Here is a 25,380-nt window from a genome sequence, read left to right on the forward strand (position 1 = left end):
CTGGATAACCCATTTAACATGGGGATTACTTTAAAGATGAGTTTACTAGTATTGCTTTAATTGTGACTTTATTTATATTTCAGGAGACACCAGCGCACAACACATATCTATTAAACATGCCATGATATGTAAAACAATAATACAATTAAAATAGTGTAGTCTTATTGAGTGCTTCTGGAGAGAACGTTAAGGGTTAAGATTAGCCAGATGGTGTAACAGAGTGGATTAACGTAGATGAATCTTAAAACAAGCAACACTTCAGACTAACAAGAAAAACTTTATTAAACATTTAAAACTCTTAGTCGTGTTTGCATATTTCACACTGATCCAAACAGGTGCACAGTATGTAGACAAGATACTATGGATAACATTAGAAGTCGCTTTTTCTTAGGACCAGAATCGAACAGTTCCATCAGATCCCCCAGAGATCAGATAATCTCCTTTGTGGTCAAAGATAACACATTGAGTATCATCTTCATGGCCTACTAGGCTGGTCATTTGTCCAGTTGCTAGCACCAGTATCTTGACTGTTCCATCGTTGCTGGCGAGGGACACCAACTGACCTGCACAGGAGAAGAGATCAGAAGGGTGAGATTCACAAAGAGGGTGATGCTGAGAAAAATGATTAGACTGCAAGTGATGTGTGCTGAATTAATGCGTTTATTGGAAATAACTTCAATCCAAGCGTGGTAAATCAATATAAATGAGACAAGCTGTCCATGCCGGCAAGTAAACTCATAAATCCCAAGCATGGACATCCTGTGCCTATATATTAGAATAAACACATAAGCTGCAGGACAGCAGACAAAATCTCATTCAGGTTTAGAATCCACTTAGGCATGTTATTTCCTGGATGTAGTCAGTTTATTTAAAAAGTAAAAAGATTAACTGGTTATTCCTTTTTTTTACTTTTTTTTTCTCTGGTTTACATTAGCATTGTGTTCTGTCATGTCAAGGGTCCATTTTCCATTGTATCAGCATAGTTTGTAGCACTACTGGATTTTTGCATAAAAATATTAGAACCCAAGTGAAGTCCACTATAGGTGAGGCATTGGCTAAGAGCCACTACAAAATGAAACCTTCATGCATGTCTTGGTGCTGTTAGGAATGCAACCCATGATTTTTTTGTGAACTTATCATGATCCCTAACAGTTTTTATTTTAATAAATGACCTTGTTATGATCATTAATAGCATTGCCCGGGATCTTAATTTTGTTTCTTTTAAAAATGGCTTGGATTGGTGGAAAATAATAATAGAAAACATACTTTCTTTACCATATGAAATATTCAAAGGTAAAAGGAACACAGGCAACTCACTAACTTGACATGATTTCTTTTATTTCTTAGGTATGTGCAGGTAAAGCGGCCACACGGATGTAGGAAGCTAGTGAGCTCGTGTGATGATTACAGCTGTTTCTTTCTATTCAGGAACTTCAACAGATCATTTCTCCTCCCCTGTGCATGTGTCTTAACTATGGTCCTCCTTCTATGACGTAGTGCATAGGTGGTCAGAAATTTAACAAATAGTGTAACAAAATTTGATCATTTTAGAACAAGAAAGAAAAACTGACCAGAGCGACCTGATAAAAAAGAGACACAGAAAACATACTATATACTAAGAAAAAGAGCTAGATAGAAATTGATTTACCTTCAAGTTTAAATATAGTCCAATGCATAATAAGAAAATCTATACATTCTCACTGGGGACCAATAAAGAGGGATCCCTCTCTAGGTGATATACGGTTACAAAAACCAATGATTACCTTTAAACGCACTAAAAATCTGAAAGACCTACTAGTAATAAGCAGATTTAATGAGAAATCTAACAAATGAAAACTGGTTGAAAAAAACGCACATAAAAGGGTATATGAAATGCGGCCACTGTAACTGGTGTGAACACTACCTGACAGGGAAAAATATTATTTTAGGAGGAATCAAAAGGGATCTTACTGAATTTATGTGTGTTACAATGCTGGATGTGGATCCACTGACCTGAGTGGCTGATGACACCGGCCCTATCGGGGAGCGGAGTTTAAGGTGCCGCTGGTCTTCACCAGAGTCTGCCGCAAGGCAGAATGAATTTGCTGTGGCAGGCGACACCCAGGTCGCTACCCCCGATACGACTCGACCACACAAGTAGCTGGGCGAGGCGAAGTACAGTAGGATGAGGCAGAGGCGTAGTCGGACTTAGCAAAAGGTAAAAGCAGGCGGCAAAGGTGCATAGTCAAATGACGTAGAGAAAGGGTCAGAACACGGGCAAGGCAAATAGACAGTATGGAACACTTAATCTCAGGGAAATGGCACTGAAGATCCAGCAGGGAAGAGTGGGAGGTGCAGGGACTTATAGAACAGTGTCAGTTGTTTCACATAATTATGGGCGTACTGGCCCTTTAAATTCAGAGCTCTGGTGCGCGCACGCCCTAGGAGACCGGTACACTCACGCCGGAGCTGAGAGGCAGAGGAAGAAGCAGCAGAGGAGTGTGGTAAGTGACGGGCTGGGATTCGCATGTGGGCGCGTCCTGTGATGCTTATCCCAGCCCCGCCGGCAGCAGGGGAGAGGGGGACAGTGCGCTCACGGCCAGGGGAAGTAGCCGCAGCTCAAGGTGGAACAATGTGCTGTAGATCGAAAATGTAGTTTATGCAATCATTTGTGAATGCACAAAATTTTACATTGGTAGTACAATTAGACCAATGAATACGAGGTTTAGGGAACACGTTTGATCTATACAAACAAGAAAAGGTTCACCTAGACTTCTTGAACATATAAACACAGTACATGGAGGAAATACAAAACATTTGAAGTTCATGGGGTTACAAAAAATAGAAATAAAAGGACAAAATAATGTAAAGAAATTAAAGAGAAGTAGAAGCCAGATGGATGTTAAGAACAGGTGCAAAAGATATGAAAGTGTTAAATGACAGAATAGATCTGGCAATCTTCCTATAGCTTGGTGTAAGTGATAAATAGTTTTATGGTTATACTTTTATACACTTGAATGTTATAATGTAATTTTGTTATACTAATTGTTACATTTCTGCTCACCTATGCACTACGTCACAGAAGGAGGAACAAATTTAAGACACGTGCACAGGAGAGGAGAAATGATCTGTTGAAGTTCCTGAACGGAAACGCTGTAATCATCACAAGAGCGCACTAGTGTCCTACATCCCCTGTGTGGCTTGTGGCCGCTTTACCTAAGAAATAAAAGAAGTCACGTCAAGTTGGTGAGTTGCCTGTGTAACTTTTGCCTTTGAATATTTCATATGGACTGCCAATTTTCACACATGAGCACCACCTATTACGTACTCTATATCCTGCAGTGAGACGAAGCAAAGAGAGTCTTATAGACAGTGTTAGCAGTGCCAACACGCTTTCTGCTCTGCTATACTGAGTTTTGTATACTTACTTTACCGATTCCCCACCACGCACATTCCAACACTTCCCCTACAGGTCTCTGCTTCCTGGTAAATCTTCGCATGGACATGTGACTTCCACAATTACTGGTCACAATCGTAACTTGCTAAAGCAATGATCATATCAAGAGAGATCAAAAAGTATAGAGATCAAGGGATATTAGGGAATCAGTAAGGCAAGTATGACTATTGTATTATTTTCCATCAATCTGAACCATTTTGACAACAGAAAAAATTAATTGGATGTCTTTTGTTTCTAAAAACTTGAAAAATTTCATAGCTACATAGAAGTTTTGGTCATTGGTAGTTTGTGTACTGAGACCCTCCCCCAGTAATCACTAAGTGGGAGAAGCGCTCAAAGTGTTGGTCTGATGTCTGGTGACCATATATTTTTTAATCAATGCAGTGCCCTGTGAAGAGCTCTAAACTTGAAACAAGCCTTTCATTTCAGCTTAAGCTGTAATGTGCATGCATGAGAAGTAGAACTACAGTATGTCTACCCATTACAACTGGCATATCACATTTTTATCACATTTCTGCTCTCCAGACTACATCTCTAATTTTCAGTTCTAGCTGAGCTAATGGGTGGAGCCTAGCCACTGTGGTGTCTCGCACACACTTAAGAGGATCCTGCTCTTCTATGTCTCTATACACACCCTAAGAGGTAATAGCATCATGGAGGGCATTATAGAACAGTACTAAGCAGTCTGAGTTGTGAATTAAGCACTTGGGTAAAAACTAATATAATAAACTTGTGTAGTCCCTTTAAAGTCTCTGTTTGCTTTTGGCTCTCTCCAACCACCACACCACTTTTATCTCCCCTCCCTCCTTGTTTCTTCCGTCTCCATAGACTTGTGTGAACAAAGGTGAGCAAAAGTTAAGGGAAGGAGGAGGAGCCTGATAAGAAGAGAAAGAATAATTTTTTATATATGATTACAAATGTGAAATAGTGAAGAACATCTAAATTTACACTGTTTTCAAATACACATATTCTGGCCTACAAGCCTAAGTTATATCTATTTAACAAAGAAAGTTGTGGAAACATGCCATAAGCCACACGTATCCTATAGTAATATTGAGAAAGACAGAAGCTGTTTCGGCTTTTTACATTCATTCTGGCCCACGGTCTGGGCCTCTTCAGCTATTATAAGGACTCTCAAAGTATAAAGGAAATGAGACCTCATATTTCACTGCATAGCCCATGTTGCCTTAGCAATTACTGAATTCCAGCTATTGATTAAACCAAACAAGGTTCAGTGTTATTCAGAAGACTTATGAGTCCTTACATACCAGAAAAAGGGAAACCAAATTAAAGGAAGCACAATGGAAGAAACACATATCATAGATGATGTCTCCTTGGACTTTTGGCCAAACAACAATCACAAATGAAAAGTTCTGTTGGAACAGTAGCTAATACAGGTTTATGTAACAATACATTATTGTTTATTAAATGGTAAGGTCATACATATAATCAAGAGAGGTCACAAAATTACTTATTTAGTTGTTCTGGGACATTTTTATATGGCTGTAGTTGTAATAATTACCACCAGGTCTCAAGTCCTGCAGGAACGCATGGGAACAGCACTTTTTACAACTGCAACACTGTTTCCATTAGCAGGAGTCCTGCAGGACTAGCCCTTGAGTGGAAATCTTGGGTGAGTTCCCACACTTTTTTCTAAGGACTAATGTCATTTGGTCCCCACTTGTCATTGCTTATTCCTCTCTGGGCAGATGCTGCAGAGATGACATGTCTTGGATGCAGGAAGTAGCAATGACAAGAGGGGGATCAGATGTTCTCGTGAGTTTTTGGGGACTTGCTGTATTTTTTTTTTTTTTTTGTCGCTTTAGAATGGAACCTAATCATTTTATTGCCATTGTTTCCTAGGTTTAGCTGTGTGAAAACGAAAGAATTTTTTTTCGAGCATTCTGTTCAATTCCATAGAGTATGTTTTTTTTTCAAGCAAACTGTTCTGATGTCGACAGCCATAACGGTAGATGCACATTTATACTGCTGTAAACACGTTAGAGCTTAACGGTAATATAGCTGTAGAATTACTGCAAAGATGATTATTCTAAAAAAAAAAAAAAAAAGCTTTCAGAAAATTGTCTTGTTCGCTTTACTATATCAAATAAAGCATTTGCTGCTGCAAATCTCTATTGTACCATGATATGACTATGAGCTGTCTATTCGCTTATATACTCAAAGAAGAGAGGGAATGTGCTCCTCATGAACACATCTGCTAAGATTAGAAAGCTGCAAGTTGAGCTTAATAGGTCTCTCGGTGACCCATAAATCTTTCTGTGATTCGATGAGCTATGAGTGATGCCACAGCTATCAGATTGCTCATTATATATTAAGCTGGTGAAGGAAGACCCATAGTAGGTGGCAATGTGCCCAGCAGATGTTTGGTTTACACAGCTACTTGTAGCTTTCCTATATATAAACTGAACGCAAAGTTCAGCATTAAAGCGTTACAGTCATTTATATAAATTTTTGGCATGTTTTGTAGACACATCAAAATTTTAGATTGCACTTGGTCTGAATCCTGAGACCCACTGTGATCGCGAGTTATAACTGAGTGAAGCGCACTTCACTCTCTGACTGGCTGCCTGATCTGACTCATGTGCTCCATTATAGTCTATGGAGTACATCAGTTGGTTCAGGCTGCCAAGTGGGGCAGCCAGTCTGGATGACATGTCACCAGTTTATATAAATGACAGTATCACTTTAATTTCATAGTGTGTTTGATGAACATACAGTAGTTCGAAAGCGTGCATACATATAATTTTTTCTGTTAAGCAATAAAGGTATCACTCCTAAAATACTTTGGTCTTTTTTTGAAACGGTCTCTTGCAAGTCCCTACACTAACATTACTGAAAAAAGTATGTCCCGTTTTCTGTGATTTTTAAATAATAATCTTTGTCCTATTTTTGTCCCAACAGTAATTATAACCACATGATTTTTTTTCCCGACTACTAAGCGTAACACCAGCAGTCTTTTCCTGCTGTCATATTGCTTGTCCCAGTGGGAACAGTCGCCAGGTTACCTTTATTCCCTGCCTGTGCTACTCCTCACTGCCATGCACGGGTTTGCCTATAGGTTGCCCCAAATCCTTTCTCATACAAACCCTGCCTGTCTATGTCCTAGTATATCAGACAGCTTTATAAACCACACCATGCTTAAGCAATCGGGTTCCTAGGTTGCTTGTGTCCTGCCATGGTCTTCTATTGTTTTCCGATTTGTAACTGTGTTCGACCCCGGCCTGTTACCTGACCTTGTTTCTGTCCACTGTTCTGTACGCTGCTGTATACCTCCATCTAATCTATCCCCTACCAGTGAACCTGTGCTATTTCCCCTGAACTATTGTTTAACCACTGACATTTTTGGGTAACTGAAATTTAATTAAGTAGAATTAAGTGTTTTTTATTTTCCTTATATTGTACACCAGTTATTAGGACAGGGTAGGATATTTATTGTTTCTCTGACTTAAATAAAATAACATTTATCTATTTCAGACATTTTTATTATATGTTTCTGCATTGCATCATTATATTCTTACGGTTTAACTATTATTATTATTTTTATTTTTTTATTTTTTTTGCCTTTCTTTTTTTGGTCACCATTTTTTTTTAGTTTACATAATGTAGTTTCCTTGGTCTATATATGATATTTCTGGGAATATAAAATAAAGCCACCATGAATAGACAGTCTTGGGGGGCAACCTTGGTGATCACTTTGCTAAGGGTGACAGGGCGACAGGGCCAGGACTAAGAGAGCTGTCTCCCTGTACCGCAATTGATTGCAGTGCTTTAATGGTTAAACTGCCTGGATCTGAGATTTCTCTGATCCAAGCCATTAATGATGGAATAAAGGCATCAATCGCAGGCATCTGTGTCTAGTCCATCTATTTATACCAAACTGTGTGTGTGTGTAAAATGTAACCACATATAAGTGACCACATTTCCAGTTAGTTTGTTCACAACATTGATTGTTCACAAATTAAGTCAACCATTATATTATATGTCCACAGTACACATTGATAAATGCAAAAATACTTGGGAACCAAATTCTATAAATTCAATAAAAGAAACGAAATAACCTAAATAACGGGGTTATCCAGTAATAGAAGATCATAGATACTTTCTTCCAAGAACCAGCACCACCCCTATCCTCAGGTTGTGTGTGGTATTTGCAGCTCAGTTGCATTGAAAATGACGAAACCGAGTTGTAATACCACACATAACCTGAAGTGGTGTTTTTTTTATTTTTGTTTGTTTGTTTTTTTGAAGTTTTTCTATTCCTGGAGAACTCCCTCAACATTTTCCGTTTACACTTTCTGAGAACCCATTTAAGTAAGCTAAACATTTTCTAGGCAAAATACAGAAGAAAAAGGACTCTTCATGAATTGGAATGTTGTCACCAAATTAATTAAAGTACAATTCATGCTAAAGACCATTTGAAAATTAGACAAGACGAACATTTAATAGACATTTTTTGTAAATGCAATGCGGGCAATGAAAACGCAGCTTTAACCTGCAGATAGCTCAGGCTGGAAAAATAGATTGTTGTGACAGCAAAATCCAAATATAAACATTTATTCATTAAATTGAGCCCAAGTGGATTGTGCTGATGGAAATACTTCATTTAAATTCCTTGCATGATGCTGAGAGGAGAAGAGGATCTGATCCAACCCATACACTCACAGTACTCACTCATGCAATAATAAAGGGTTATTAGCCAATAATAGAATTTTCTGCTACCATTATATGTACTATTTGTCTGCTGTATCATGAAAGCTGGACGATGAAAGAAATCATAAAGGGCAGAACTTGCAATAAAAATCACAGGCCAGTCATTTTGGTCTCCATTCTCTATGCACAAAACACAAACAAGTCTCAGCTCCTGGAAATTGGAGGCATATATTGTTCCTGAGCCTCTGCACCACTTTCAAGACCGGTAATACATTTGCTTTTATTTGTGCTCTGTACTTGAGTACTACTGTAATGTAAAATATTCCTTCCAATACTTTTCTGAGATTTCAATTCTGCATTTAAATTACTTTTGCAAACTTCTGCAAAAATACTCAGCAATCAATTCCCTCTTGGACCTTTCAGTTACCTCGTGTCGCCCCAACTTCAGACATGTCTTAGTAAGATGAAGCTATTATAATGATAAAATGGAGTATTAACAGGCAAGGCGTTGTCCCTGGATCAAACAAAGTAACTTGCATTTTTAAGCTCAACACTAAGCGTTCAAAGATCAGTACCCAAGATGAAATTATGTTTCACAAGACCTTGTTCTACAACATGTCTAACAACACGAGAAGATATAGAAACTCAATTCCCTGGAGCCGGCCAGGGACAATGTGTTTCATCCATTATTCAGACAGCACAAAGCAGCTTGTGAACTTGCAGGTTGCTCCAATGTGAAGCATTGACTGGCTCAGAATTGTGATAACAAAGGGGACTCTTAACAGAGCCTCTCATTGCCTCTCATTACAATTAGTCCTGGTTCCGGGTAATGACTAACTATGCACTCTATGAATTCCAAAAATCAACAAATAATCAAAGAAAAATTAAAAGCAGAGCGGGGAGGAGCCGCTGCTGGTCACTAATTTAAAGTGGCCGCGGCTGTGCTGCTAATACTTAACAAGCAGCCGCTGCTGCGGCAGCTTTCAATCAGTGAACAGAAGATTTATCGGCGTATAACACACAGGCAGGCTTTTTGCCTTAAATTAAGTTTTAAAAGTATGTGTTATACGCCGATAAATACGGTAATTGGGAGATAGTCCACTCCAATGGCAACAATTGCATTTCTCATGAGACAAATAAATTGCGTAAGTTCTAGTTTTATAAATTAATTACATTTCAGTTCTCAGCTTTTTTTTAAACATTTGAAAAATGAAACAAATTATCAGTTACAACGGGCAACTTCTTTTTTTCTTGTCTTAATAACTCCCCCAATAGTTAGCAATATCTTAGTTACAAAGTTGGGCATTGTGGAGCATACACAGAAATTCCATAAAAACACATGTTATAAATTTCTCCCAATAATCAGGAATTATTTATAGCAGGAATCAGGGACAAGGAAGTCAAATTCCCTACAGCTGCTCCTCCCAGCACTTTCTACAACCTGCAGATGCTATTTTAGAACTTGCATCATTTTACTGGAAAATAGAGAGGCTGTTATGGTGGCCACCAGTTGTCATGATGGCTTTTCACCTCCCACCATTCACTAAGGGGATGGGCTGGGCCTGGGTGACATGTCAAAAGTTTTTTTTTTCAAAAGAAACCACACACCATTTTAAAGGGGTACTCCACCCATAAACATCTTATCCCCTATCCAAAGCATAGGGAATAAGATGTCTGATCTCTGTGCAGCACTTGGTATTCATTTAGAACGCTGGGTGCGGGCAGGAGGGGTCGTGATGTCACAGCCTCACCCCTCGTGCCGTCACGCCACGCCCCCTCAATTCAAGTCTATGGCACTTGCATTGAGGGAGCATGACGTGACAGCACAGGGGGCATGGCAGTGAAGTCATGACCACCACTGCCCGCTTCAAGTGTTCAGAACAAAATGGGGCAGCAAAGTACCTCTTTAACTATATTAATTAATTAATAGCATTAATGGAGGAGTTTTTAAATGGCCAAGGGGCAGTGGGCTTACTCTGTCAATGGTTATTGAACACTGCCCTAATGCCCAAATAGGCAATTCCGCCCTTGTTTACCAATTTTCATTTAATAGCACCAGCAAAAGAGGATGTGCAGAATTATATTTCCCTGCGCCTTCTGTCCTTTACTAACCACTTCATAAAGGGAGCAATCTAGAGAATAGTAGTTTATTAGGAAATTGCTGTTTATTGCTATATACTGTCTCAGCTGGATATCTATTTCAAGCAGCAATTACTTACAACACTTTCTAAAATTACAGTTACCGATCTTCCACTAGTATCCTATTTAGGTCCAAGAATACAGAGAAAAATATAGATATACTGTGTAATGGAAATTGTATGATGAAAGTATACAAAGCTAATGCTGTACAGAGAGCTAATGTTGTGGTTCAGACGTGTAAATGTGGTTGGTGACTGTGTTTAGAGGAAGAGTTCTGAAGTAATATATTTGGGGTTTGCAGCTCATCTCTTCATCCCATAAACCTTAAGACAACAATTAAATTCATTTAAAGGGTTACTCTGCTGGAAAACAATAATTTTTAAATCAACTGGTGCTAGTTAAACAGATTTATAAATTACTTTTATATAAAAATCTTAATCCCTCCAGTACTTATCAGATGCGGTATGCTTCACAGGAAGTTCTCTTCTTTTTTAATTTCTTTTCTGTCTGACCACAGTGCTCTCTGCTGACATCTCTGCCTATGTCAGGAACTGTCTAGATCAATAGAGGTTTGCTACAGCAGCTGATAAGTACTGGAAGGATTAAGATTTTTAAATGGAAGTAATTTTTCAAATCTGCTTAACTTTCTGGCACCCGTTGATTTAAAAAAAAAAAAAATGTTTTCTACCAGAGTACCCCTTTAAAGAGGATCAACCTTATATTTTTCTGCTATTAAACTGCTGTAAATCATCTAGTTGAAGTCCACCTACAAGCGAGCCTATATGCTGCAGTTATTGAAGATGTAGTGTATTGGACTGCCTACCTGTCATGTTATAGGATATGGTTGTTTTCCTGCCATGTGACTGAATAGTGACTACCTACATGTCATGTAACTGAACATTGCCTTCCTGAAATTTGATTTCACCCACACATTATTTTTCAAAGCTGTGCCTAGTGCAAAAATTTGCATCACTTTATCCATTCTCTATTGGGCTTTCAAAGTGTGTGTGGTTTGGTGTGAAGGGGGTGCAGTCACCCTGAATGCTGAATTTAATGTGGTTTATACTTAACAGCATGTGTAAACTGTAGTTTAAGTCTTCACCAGCTCAGAAAGAGCATAAATCTACATAAAACCAACATGCTCCTGTGCTGGCGGGGGTTTAAGACTGTTGTCATCACTGCTACAAGGTCAGCCCTTTCTGCATTAATTGTGTTTATTTTCTGTCATGTATTTGTATCATCAAATGACATGATGGTTAATCTTTTACTATATTATTGGTTTCATTCTTAAGTACACATTCGGCATGTCAGTACAACCTTCCATACAACTCAATGGTAAATGTTAAATGGGCACTGTTACCAACTTTTTTTTTTATTGATATGTTGTAGTACTTATGTACTACAACACATCTCTAATATTCTTCCATTATTTATTTTTTGCTTAAAATATTTTATTTTACATTTGAAAACCAGCCACTAGGGGTCTCCCTCCTAGTGGCTGGCTGCAGCCTGCTGTGACGTCACAAATGAATTCAGACTGATGCCGGCCGGCCAATCAGTCCTAATTCAGTTAGCCTGTGCTCGCTCCCTGCCTGTCAATCAGAGAGGCGGGAGCGAGCGCTGTGAACGCCTGGACTGAGCTCACTGGCTGCCCGGCCTTGTAGCTGCCTGCGCCCATTGGCTGCCCACAACCCGGCATGTACAGTCTGGAGGCAGCGCGGCACTGAATCTCAGTGCTGTGCTGATGCTCCAGGACTGTACATGTCCTGTACGGATAAGTAATGTCTTATTTCAGTTACCTTTACTTCGTTTCGGTCCCGGGTCTCGGCAGTGAGCATGGCAGGTGGGCGATGCTCCTATACTCCTCCTCCCTGGATAACACTACACTGCTAAACAGGGAGGAGGAGACCCCAGAGGAGCCTGTCGTGCTATTGGCCGCTCAGCTATGCGTGCTCTTGACAGGAGTGCAGCATAGATGAGCTAAGGGTGGAAGTCGGCGCCCCCCAACAGGCATCAGTGACGCTGCGCCTGCTGGGGAAGTCTGCCTGGTAAGTGAGCACACTACCAGGCAGACAAAAATATATTTCTAAGGGGGTAAGACATTTTTACAGGCAGGGATGGGGTTAGGGATAAATGAGCTACTCATTAAAGAATCAATAGCTAATTTAGACATACACCATTGGCCAAGTCAGATTAGGACATGTTTTACACAAGCATTGGCCTGATGGCAGGTTTTATAAACCAGACTGACAGGTGTCGGTATTTCACCCATGTAAAATCGGCCTTAGTTTGCTAATTCAGCTTCTTTGCTTAACGGGAAGGGTACAGACTACTCTACAGATTGAAATCATCATAAAACAGCACGAGCAACACCATCTGCATTTCTCAACTAGGTCAAACCTCATTATTTTACAGTGCTATCCATCAACTTTACAAGTGAATTTCATTGCATATCGTACAGAGTACGGAACAGTTTTGACTTGAGGTGGTAAAGTATCAGACGTGCAGAATTCAGAGTTTAATGTTTACCCATGTTCTCTTTTGTAGAAATATTTTAGAATTTTATACTTTTTTTTTCCTGCTAATCCAATAGCAAAGGCAAATTACAATTACTATCCCACCATTAGGATGTGAGTCTGATCAAACATCTGAGCAAACATCTACTCTAATGCACCACAAGTGAATCTATTTAATTGGTTTGGTGAAACAATACCCAATAATAAAGTGAAATTGAAAAGCTAATTAAAGACACTATATTCAAAACAAATAAAAAATATATATGTAAATTATTGTGATTCCAGAAAGGCAGGGGTTAACTAAAGTTTAAATAAAGGACATTTTACACAGGGCTATGAAGTAAGTAAAGGGCCTTGGCCACACAATCATTGAGCCATGTAAAAAGCTCATTAAACAAGCGCTATTCTAGTAGATTGGCGCTTATATTGGGCACAGGTCTGAACATGTAAAAGGACCCTTAGGGTGAATTCATATATGAAAGATTTGCTGCATAAATTTCTGAAACTAATCTATTCATCTGGAATATATTCAATAAGATGAATGGAAGGGATTTTCAATACTTTATTAATTAAAGCGAGTCAGCAATTAAAACCTATTTATAACGTACTGTATTCACCAATTATATACTCAAAGGGGTACTGCGGTGGAAAACTTTTTTTTTTTAAATCAACTGGTGCCAGAAAGTTAAACATATTTGTAAATCACTTCAATTAAAAAAATCTTAATCCTTCCAGTACTTTTTAGGGGTTGTATACTAAAGAGAAATCCAAAAAAGATGATCACAGTGCTCTCTGCTGACCTCTGCTGTCCATTTTAGGAACTGTCCAGAGCAGTATGTGTTTGCTATGGGGATTTTCTGCTGCTCCTGTTCCTAAAATGGACAGTAGAGGTCAGCGGAGAGCACTGTGGTCATGACATCAGAGGAAATGCATTTCTTTTTAGGATTTCTTTTTAGTATACAGCCCCTAAAAAGTACTGGAAGGATTAAGATTTTTTTAATAGACGTGATTTACAAATCTGTAACTTTCTGGCACCAGTTGATTAAAAAAAAAGTTTTCCATGGGAGTACCTCTTTAAAGGGGTATTCTGTCCCTAGCCATCTTATCCCCTATCCAGAGAATAGAGGATAAGATGTCTGATTACTGCGGTCCAGCCGCTTGGTGCCCCCACGATCACAATGCATGCACCTGGCGTTCTGAGGTTTGGGCAGATGTGGTTGTGATGTCACGCCACCCCCTCCTTGTGATGTCATACCCCATCCCCTTCATTCATGTCTATGGGAGACATGAATGGAGGGGGCATGGCGTGACATCACGAGGGGTGCGTATGTTTGGTCCCAGCGGCCAGACCATCCCGAACAGACATCTAGGGGTGGAGTACCCCTTTAAGGAAAACTTTGTATTCCATAGATAATGAGAGGACAAAACCAGGTTTGGGATGGTACTTAGTGCACCATAGGCATTTATTTTTGATGAGCTGTCTATTGATTTGAAATATTTTTTTAACAGTATTACAGTCTTGCACTATGCTGGACTGTGTTCAATGTGTTTACAATTGAAAAATAAATCCCACGTTTCCTTAAGAGGACTACAAGAACTACCCACAGGACTATCAACAGGATTATTTGATGCCACAAATAATTTGCATCAAGGTGTCAGAAGTGGAGAAACTTGTGAAGAACTGACTGATAGAGCGGTGATGTGGATTATGCATTGATTTGGCTTCTGTAGTTATACCTACTGAATACAACGTCAAGTAAAATTTATATGGTGGAACTGGCCTACAATCTGCACCAAAATCTTCAATGATTTTGATTTAATGCAGATGTACCCATTAAATATAAACCCCTGTGAAAATCCCATAATACCACCAACATCTTTACATCTTTTTGTAAAAGCTCACAACTTAAGTAATGTTACAGTAGATGATCACTGGATTAACTTCATTCAGGATTTTTTTTTTACACATTACAGATGTGTCTACCTTTACTTTTCCTTTGATTTAATTAAAGGTGAACTCAAGCCAAGAAAAAGCTGTTTAAGTTATATCACTTTTTTATGTACATGTGTAGTCTTTGCTGAGCCCATTCCCTGTTTCTCTCAGCTTTTCCTTCAGGCAGGAAGTCCAGTAGTTCTTAGCACACATGACGTCTACACTTTGCTGTGTATTTGACGTCAATTTGCAATGTCACACTCCGTTCTCATCAGTTCTGAGAGAACCAAGAGTGCTTCAGTGTGCGATCGGCTGTGATTGGCTGAGGAACACACATCTCCCTCATCTATATTCACTGCTTCTCTAATCATGTGACCTGTATAGCTCTCTGAAGGCAGCTACTCCCGCAGCTCACATAGGAAACAAGTTCAGGGACTGATGGTCTGTGTAGTTTTCTGCAGCTCTCAGCTTCCTGCACAAACCAGGTACCTAGATTTAAAGGCTGTTTATGGGGAATATATATATATATATATATATATATATATATATATATGCTGCAGTTGCCTTCCATTGTATCTATATATATATATATATATATATATATATATATATATATATATCCGTTTTAAGTTTTAGTCTTCACAACTTTTTGCTGGATATCATCTTTATAGATTTCAAATTCTTATGAAACAAGTTTAACACAATATGCCATGGTATTAGAGCACCCAACGTGCTTTATTTGCATTACAATCATTGGGGGTCTACTTGAAGGTAAATACAGGGGGAGGGGGGCAATGTATCATATGCTCAATTTCTTGTGCTATATGTAAGTGGCTAAAGCAATTTATAGATTGGTTTTCTTAATGTGTGAGTTATCATTGCTTAGACACCTCATCTATTTCATAGGCAATGCGCTGTTTTGAAGCATTTACCTCTTTAAAGAATTATCACAGTATGTTAAAAAGTCACAATTCATTACCTAGTGCCATGTAAACTATACATGTCAAAGGTTTACATAAATGACAGTACCTCACAGTTTCCCTTACCTGACAGTCCAAGCCCACTTTATAGGTATTACCCCAGAAGTAAAAAAAAAAAAAAAAAATCCATATCCCCTATATGCCCAACTGAGAAAAAGTTTAAGTTTGCCTAGCAGAATTATAAATTAAAAATGATACATAAAAAATATACAGCTATGTAATTTATAATTATATGTAGGTCAATACATAAGTCCTCAAAAAAGGTCATAAAAGGTATGTTCTTAATCATTAATCATTCTTAATCTAACCTGATAAATATCATTAAATAAATGTACATAGACAACACATCTGCTGATTTCCCTAAGTAAACAGATGCGGTCATGTACAATTGTTTAAAAAGTTGATAACTATATTTTAATTCTTACCCTGTAAAAAAGTATGTAGCTAATTATTCCTTTATAACATCACATTTGCTCATTGCATTTTACTGATGCTGCATTTTAGGCAAAAGTAACCCCTTGATTTAAGATAGACCACCCCCAGTGTGGCTTCCCTTTGCGACTTTTACAATGAAACTCAAAAGGTCACACATAATAAAATATGCACAGAATGTAGATTTGGTACCCAGGAAATGTGAAATCTGGTTGACTGGTGAAATTTTTTTAAAAAAACACATAAAAAATAGTTAAAACTTTTCCAATAGTTGATAGTGCCAAAAATACGGAACAATTTTCTCTAGATAACTGGCTTACGTTACTTGAACCATATTTTTTTGCCAATAAGGGGTGTGGCTTAATGAAAAATGAGTCAACTGTTTTAAAAAGGCATGGCTTAAAGGGGTACTCCGGCGTAAGACATCTTATTCCCTGTCCAAAGGACAGGGGATAAGATGCTTGATCGCGGGGGTCCCTGTGATCTTCCACGCCGCACCCTGTTAGAATCAGCCCCCAGAGCGTACTCGCTCCGGGTCTAATTACTGGCGATAACGGGGACGGAGCATAGTGACGTCACGTCTCCGCCCCCGTGTGACGTCAGGCTCCGTCCCCTCAATGGAAAAAAATGGCTGATGATGCAGACATATCTGGTTATTGTAATACACTTTAATGACCCCCCCCAATGTCCCTATGGAATTGCACATATTGTCCTCATTGCGTCATACCTAGAATGATTCCTTGAACTTGTAGCTGTTGTGTGAGCTGCTATGCCCCTAGCTTGGCCTTTCCTTTACAGACACTCCAGTGATCTTTAACCTAAACAGTAGGATGTGTGAATGAATTATTATGTCTGCTCCTGATAAACATAACTATTCCTATAGAAGTGAAACAATATGATCTATCATTTTTACAGTTATAAGAGTCAACTGGACATGCAAACATTATAGAAACACTGACCTTGTTCTAGGTTATGCCTTTTTATTTTTTTTACTACTACTGTGGCACATCTAGTTGGATCCACCAGTACTTCTCAAAGAACTTCTCAAAGTATACATGTTTCCTATAATGTATAATCTGAAAAGCTCCTTGAGATAGGACAGAGCAGAAAATACAAACACTTCTATGTCGATGAGCTCTTAAAATACAGACAGAGTTCAGTTAGAATTTCTAATTGAAGACACAAAAAGCACAAACACCTACAGTTACCGGAAATTGCAATAATGCATCTTAGAATAGTCACATACTTCATACAGCCATGATTAAAGGCAACTCAGCAAATAGACAATTTGTTACATAAGGGATACAGACTACATCTCCTATTCAGGCACAAACAAATTCTGTGTTTAATCTGATATGTTATGTGCCTCCTACTACTGTGTATAGATCAGCAGAATAGAGATACGAGACAGAAGATTTCAGGATCTAACTATCCATAATGCAAATTGCAGATCTGCCTAGGAGCTGCATACACAACATGGTAGACTATTGTAATGGGGACTAGTTTGTGTTTGGATGAATAGAAAGAAAAATATATCCTTCAAAGAGTACCTATGAATTAAAAAAAACATGCATAGTTTTATAAGCTTAACCCTTTAGGGTGCTGAAAAGGTGATTTTAGTGAACTCCCTGATGTAACTGAGCCCAAGAGTCCTCTCCATGGTGCACAGCTATTTCTTATTCTCTCCATTTCAGAGGGTGGGACCAGATTTGAGCTGTTTGCCAGTAGTGCACACACTACTGTTCTAGCCAATCAAGGCAAACACATCATACAATTCTCTCTGCTATGCCTTGGAATAGGGCTGGTAAACAGGGTTATGCAAGGTGCTATGTGACCAAACATAAAAGAAACAGCAAAGCAAAGAAAAGGTTACCCTGAGCACTGAAAAGACTCTCACTGTGCTGGGGGATGATATACAATACACTATTATAGATGGCATGTGTGGGGGGAAGTAGTAACTGGTGCACTGGCTCTGCAAGGTGCTAATTGAGCAGAAAAGAAATAAATAGCTGCAAAGCAAGAAAAAAAGTTACACTAGGCCCTCCTGCTGAGATGAGAGGGAGGCCTTCATTTAACTTGCATGGACAATGTAGATCCTCTGAACACTCACATATGCAGGTGCACAGTCTTTCTTTTCAATTTTGGTAAATGAAAAGATTAACAAAAAAGTTAGGAATTACATAGGCTATAGAATGGAGGGAAGTCGAATGGACATATGTTTATTCAAGTTCAAGTTTTTACAGGTAACAGGTAAAATGCATTTGAAAAATCTTCAGACATGTAGCTTAATAGGGAAAATATAGATTTTTTTAAGCACAAGTTCGCAAAACAACATAATATTAAAAGGAATCTGTCAACTGTATTTGCTGCTAAGATATGCAGACATACCAAGATATCTGTAAGGGCAAAAAAAAAACTAAACAAAAAAAAAATGAATTTTTACCTTTTTCTCAAGCACATGGTGGTTGCCAAACATATAAAGTTGCCTTTTTATTTTGCAGCAATGTGTCAAGGAGGCGGGGACAAACGTGACACAGACTGGCACACTCCCTCACTCACCTCCCAGCACCTTCCGGATTAACATACAGAGCCCTGTACCTCAGTCAAGGAGGGCAAGTGGGGTGTGTCTAGCTGTGGCACCTGAGTAGCTCGGCTCTTCCTCCTTGAAACTTAAATAAATAAAAAGTAAAAAAAATGTTTATGTTTGAAACCACAATCAGCTCCAGGAATGGTAAGTTTTTGTTTCGTTTTTACCATTACAGCTATTTAATAGTGTTTTACAGATCTTAGCCGGAAAGAGAGCAGACAGACTCCCTTTAAATCTGTTCTGTTCATCACGTTATTCTGCTTTCAAATTTCAATCCTATTCCAAATGTTATTCCAATCCCCTCAAAAACAATACCCATCTGGAGAAATGACCCAATGCACCATTGTAATAATAACCCCAATGGAAGCTTTACTATAATGCACTCTTGTTACATTTTGTTACACAGTTTATTAGAGGTATGACCTGAAAAATACTTTCAAGCTCTGGGATTGAAAAAGCATATGGTCTTTTTGATCTTTTAATTCAATTAATATCAGCCCCCTGGAGTAAGACTATAAAGTCCTGATGTGCAGGTGCATGGTGCCTTGCAGACTTCCCTAATAATCTACTGGGTTTTCCTTGTACTGTTCCTCTGAAAGAACAATGCTTTACATATTTTATTCATGCCTAAAGGTGCAGAGATTCTGTAGCAGAGCAAAGAGAATAACCAACTTTGACCAGAAATTCACTCTTTTTACTGTGAATCTAATGAATGATGTGGCTTTTAAATGCTCACAGCCTGCATGTGTACGTTACCAATCATAGACTCTGCACATCTTAATAATACATGAATAGGACTTCATTCAACAAGACTGCAGAGGAAATGTTAAAAATAAGGTATACCCTGTACTTTCAAAAGAAATTTATAAAAACCTGCAATTTTTTTTTACATTAAACCTTAATGATGGTAAGAAGGTGATTTTAATGCTTCTATTGCTGTGATTGGTCTGCTGTGACTGATACCCAATTCTCTCCATTTCAGAGGGTGGGACTAGAACTGGGCTGTTTGCCGCAGTACTCAATCTTAGACGTTTCCTTACTGCTTTGGTAAATCACAAGACAGCACCTATTCCTCTCTGCTATGCAATAACATAGTGCTTGAGAAATGTTACTGGACTGAACAGACTGGCATTGTCCTGGGCTAGTTACTTCACAGTAGTGTTGAGCGGCATAGGCCATATTCGAATTTGCGAATATTCGCGAATATATGGACGAATATTTGTCATAAATTCGCGCATATTCGCATATTCGTAATATTCTCGTTATATTTTCGCATATGCGAATATTCGCGCATGCGAAAATTAGCATACGAGACAATTTGCATATGCAAATTTTTGCATATGCGAAAATTCGCGCCCCAGTCTCACACAGTAGTATTAGAGGCTTCTTTACACCACACAAGATGAAAGCAGAGAGGGATGATCACTGTGATGTGTACTGTGAAAAAAAACCAAAAAACGAATATTCGTAATTACGAATATATAGTGCTATATTCGCGAATATTCGCGAATTCGCGAATATGCGATATTCTCGAATAAAATTCACATTGCGAATATTCGCGACCAACACTACTTCACAGTACAATACTATAGATGTACTACACAGTACAATACTATAGATGTACAACACAGTACAATGCTCTTCTGAGTGTTGCTGTGCAAGAGGGGGCGTGAAAGAGGAGTTACAAAAACTTTGATTATCTGTTGTGCGGAGTGAATCTGTGGAGTGGGTGCGACTGCCTATAGCCCACATTCATATTTTGGGGGAAGGAGGAGTAGATTGGGCACAGGTGTATAAATCTTGGGACTCTTATTGAGAGCTTGCTCTTCTGAGTGTTGCTGCATAAGAGGGGGCGTGAAAGAGGAGTTACAAAAACAGGAGTTTGAAAGCAGGAGGTTGAGATCGCTGTGAGTGTTAATTTCTGAACCCACAAGGTCTGCAAAAAAGGTCTGTTTTTTCCTATACATTTGTGAAATCCCCATAACTAGATGGCCTCCATGTTGGAAAATGCAGTCCAATGTACATCCTGTTCAATGTATGCAATCCTTGAACAACAGTTTGAGGGTGCATATTGTTGTGCGAGATGTGTGCTAGTTGTCCGTTTGGAAGCCCAGATCCTGCATCTAGAGGGGCGACTGCCAACAATGAGAAGCATTAACAACATGGAGAGGAGTCTCGTGCTCACTGAGCAGGCACTCTCGGGAATAGAGGTGGGGGAGGACAGTGGGACGGAGTTGCAGGACAGTGAGGCAGTTAGCTGGGTTACAGGTAGAAAGAGGGATAGGGGAAAAAGTGTCAGGGAGGCTAGTCCTGAACTGGCACACCCCAACAAGTTTGCCCGCTTGGCAGATGAGGGGGATGCCATTACAGAGCTAGCAGAACTGCAGCAGGATACCGCCTCTGACCGCCAGGGGGGTGTCTGCTCCAGTAAGGAGGGAGGGAGGAGTACAGGGCAGGCCAGACAGGTACTAGTGGTGGGGGACTCAATTATAAGGGGGACAGACAGGGCAATCTGCCACAAAGACCGGGATCGCCGAACAGTGTGTTGTCTGCCTGGCGCACGAGTTCGGCACATCACGGATCGGGTTGACAGGTTGCTGGGTGGGGCTGGAGAGGACCCAGCAGTCATGGTACATATTGGCACCAATGACAAAGTAAGAGGTAGGTGGAGTGTCCTTAAAAATGATTTCAGGGACTTAGGCCGCAAGCTTAAGGCAAGGACCTCCAAGGTAGTCTTTTCTGAAATACTACCAGTACCACGAGCCGCACCAGAGAGGCAGCGGGAGATCAGGGAGGTAAACAAGTGGCTCAGAAGCTGGTGTAGGAAGGAAGGGTTTGGGTTCATGGAGAACTGGGCTGACTTCGCTGTCGGTTACCGGCTCTACCGTAGGGACGGGCTGCACCTCAATGGGGAGGGTGCAGCTTTGCTTGGGGACAAGATGGCTAGAAGGGTGGAGGAGTGTTTAAACTAGGGACTTGGGGGGAGGGAACCTACAGAAAAGAGGGGGAAGATAGTGTAGATAGAGAGGTGGGAATTATAAATGTACCTGGGGGTGGAGCGGAGGGAGGGGTTAGAATAGTTAATAGGAATAGGCTTCATAGGAAAATAAAACTTACAGCCTTGAATCCCATTAACCCCAATAACATAAAGGATGGAAATGTAAAGTGTATGTTCACAAATGCCAGAAGCCTAGCAAATAAAATGGGGGAGCTTGAGGCCTTGATACTGGAGGAACATATTGATATAGTTGGGGTCACTGAGACATGGCTGGACTCCTCGCATGACTGGGCTGTCAATCTGCAGGGGTTTACATTGTTTCGCAAGGATAGAATGAACAGAAAAGGTGGTGGAGTCTGTCTGTATGTAAGAAGTGGTATGAAAGTCAGTGTGAACGATGCCATAGTGTGTGATGATTTTGAGGAGGTGGAATCACTGTGGGTAGAATTACAAAAGGAGGGAAATACTGAAAAAATAATATTTGGGGTAATCTACAGACCCCCTAATATCACTGAAGAGATAGAAGTTCGGCTTCATAAACAAATAGAGAGGGCCGCCCGGGCAGGTACAGTGGTAATACTGGGAGATTTTAACTATCCAGATATAGATTGGGGTCCGGGGTTGGCTAAAACTACAAAGGGGCGACAATTCCTAAATTTATTGCAGGATAATTTTATGGGCCAGTTTGTGGAGGACCCAACAAGAAGTGATGCCTTGTTGGATCTGATCATTTCCAACAATGCAGAGCTGGTTGGTAATGTAACTGTGTGGGAAAACCTTGGTAATAGCGACCACAATATAGTTACTTTTGACTTAAAATGTAGAAAACAAAGACAGGCGGGGAAGGCAAAAACATATAACTTTAAAAAGGCAAACTTCCCTGGGCTGAGGGCTGCACTACAGGACATAGACTGGGGGGAGGTGTTGTCAAATACTGATACAGAAGGTAAATGGGACATCTTTAAATCAACTCTAAATAACTATACATCTAAATATATACCAAAGGGGAACAAATATAAACGATTAAAACTAAATCCTATATGGCTGACACATGATGTTAAAAGAGCAATAAACAACAAAAAAATAGCCTTCAAAAAATACAAATCTGATGGGTCAGCGATAACATTTAAACAGTACAAAGAGCTTAATAAAATCTGTAAAAATGTAATAAAAACAGCAAAAATTCAAAACGAGAGACAGGTGGCCAAAGAAAGCAAAACTAATCCTAAATATTTTTTTAGATATATAAATGCAAAAAAACCAAGGACAGAGCATGTAGGACCCCTTAATAATGATAATGGGGTGGTTGTCACAGGCGATCAAGAGAAAGCGGAGCTACTGAATGGGTTCTTTAGTTCTGTATACACTATGGAAAAAGGAGCTGACATTGGCCAGGTCAGTGCTGGTAACACATCATGTAATGTACTGAACTGGCTTAATGTAGAGATGGTACAAGGTAAGTTAAGTGATATAAATGTAAGCAAATCCCCAGGGCCGGATGGACTACACCCAAGAGTTCTTAGAGAGGTAAGTTCAGTAATATCTGTACCCTTGATCATGATATTTAGAGATTCTCTGGTGTCTGGTATTGTGCCAAGGGACTGGCGCAAGGCGAATGTGGTGCCAATCTTCAAAAAGGGCTCTAGGTCTTCCCCAGGAAACTATAGACCGGTAAGTTTAACGTGCATTGTGGGTAAATTGTTTGAAGGACTTATAAGGGATTACATACAGGAATACATAGGGGATAATAGTATTATAAGTGATAGCCAGCATGGGTTTACTAAGGATAGAAGTTGTCAAACCAATCTAATTTGCTTTTATGAAGAGGTGAGTAGAAGCCTTGACAGAGGAATGGCTGTGGATATAGTGTTTCTGGATTTTGCTAAAGCGTTTGATACTGTCCCTCATAGACGTCTGACAGGTAAGTTAAGGTCTTTGGGTTTGGAAATTTTAGTTTGTAACTGGATTGAACACTGGCTCATGGATCGTACCTAGAGAGTGGTGGTCAATGATTCGTACTCTGATTGGTCCCCGGTTATTAGTGGTGTACCCCAAGGTTCAGTACTGGGCCCGCTGTTGTTAAATTTATTTATCAATGATATAGAGGATGGTATTAACAGCTCTGTTTCTATCTTTGCAGATGACACCAAGCTTTGTAGTACAGTCTATAGAGGATGTGCATAAGTTACAAGATGACTTGGATAGACTAAGTGTCTGGGCATCCACTTGGCAAATGAGGTTCAATGTGGATAAATGTAAAGTTATGCATCTGGGTACTAATAACCTGCATGCATCGTATGTCTTAGGGGGGATTAAACTGTCAGAGTCACTGGTAGAGAAGGATCTGGGTGTACTTGTAGATCACAGACTACAGAATAGCATGCAATGTCAGACTGCTGCTTCCAAAGCCGGCAGGATATTGTCATGTATCAAAAGAGGCATGGACTCAAGGGACATAATACTCCCCCTTTATAAAGCATTGGTACGGCCTCACCTGGAATATGCTGTTCAGTTTTGGGCACCTGTCCATAAAAGGGACACTGTGGAGCTGGAAAGGGTGCAGAGACGCGCGACTAAACTAATATGGGGCATGGAACATCTTAGCTATGAGGAGCGATTAAAGGAGTTACAATTGTTTAGTCTTGAGAAGAGACGTTTAAGGGGGGATATGATAAACGTATATTAGTATATTAATGGCCCATACAAAAAATATGGAGAAAAACTGTTCCAGGTTAAACCCCCCCAAAGGACGAGGGGGCACACCCTCCGTCTGGAGAAGAAAAAGTTTAGTCTCAAGGGGCGACACGCCTTCTTTACCGTGAGGAGTGTGAATTTATGGAACGGTCTACCTCAGGAACTGGTCACAGCAGGAACAATTAACAGCTTTAAAACAGGATTAGATACATTCATGGAACAAAATAACATTAATGCTTATGAAGAAATAAAAAATCCCATCCCTTCCCCAATATCGCGCCACACCCCTACCCCTTAATTCCCTGGTTGAACTTGATGGACATATGTCTTTTTTCGACCGTACTAACTATGTAACTATGTAACTATAGATGGGCTCTTGAGGGAGAAGAGGGTTATTGATGCACTGTGTTTGCAAGGTGCTATGTAAGCATGAAGAAAACCAGCAACAACATCTCAGCATCATAATGTTGATCTAAGCAGTGAACTGCTGCTGATGAGGATAAGCTAAAGGGAGGGGGATGGGATTACATTTAGGAGGTGGCCCTGTTTACATAGTTAGCAGACAATAATTTACACAAGGAACAACTGCACAGAACTTTATGGGTGGTAACATATTAGAGGGAATTCTTGGTTTACTTAACCGTATTGACTCTCTGGATGAAGCAGACAGGCACAGATCGCATTCACGCAGTCTCTCTCTCCCTGCACAGCAGTAGCTAAGCCCTGCCCCCACATTCTGTGTTCTCTCTGAAATGGAATTATCCTATTAACAGGCAGTAAACAGCTGTTTGCAGAGAAATGAGACACCTAGTGTTCAAGACTATGGAGCTTTTTTTCTATGGAGAGAAGTCATTTATGGTGTACGACATAATTTACAAATATTTTAGTATTTTTATGTCACAAAGAAGTCTGTGGGCCCATCAAACACTGGAGCGCAAGTATGACTGCTACCACTACACTGATACTACTGCAACTCCGATTTTTGCAAACTTCA

General features: G+C 39.6%; 1 protein-coding gene across 3 annotated transcripts in view; it reads right to left on the reverse strand.

Moving 5' to 3' along the window:
- Positions 1 to 264: 264 nt before the first annotated feature.
- SPAG16 (sperm associated antigen 16) overlaps positions 265 to 25,380 on the reverse strand; it is a 1,122,606-nt gene continuing 1,097,490 nt past the window's right edge. For 2 of the 3 annotated variants that reach the window (XM_056536059.1, XM_056536060.1), the window contains one exon: positions 265 to 563. In XM_056536059.1, coding sequence (XP_056392034.1) covers positions 388 to 563 — 176 coding nt within the window. In that variant the 3' untranslated portion in view covers positions 265 to 387. Of the gene's footprint in view, positions 564 to 16,834; positions 16,926 to 25,380 lie in introns of all 3 variants that reach the window. The other variant, XR_008847220.1, reaches the window with a different exon arrangement.

Source organism: Hyla sarda, chromosome 8, assembly GCF_029499605.1.
Source record: "Hyla sarda isolate aHylSar1 chromosome 8, aHylSar1.hap1, whole genome shotgun sequence".
Classification (NCBI taxonomy): Eukaryota; Metazoa; Chordata; class Amphibia; order Anura; family Hylidae; genus Hyla; species Hyla sarda.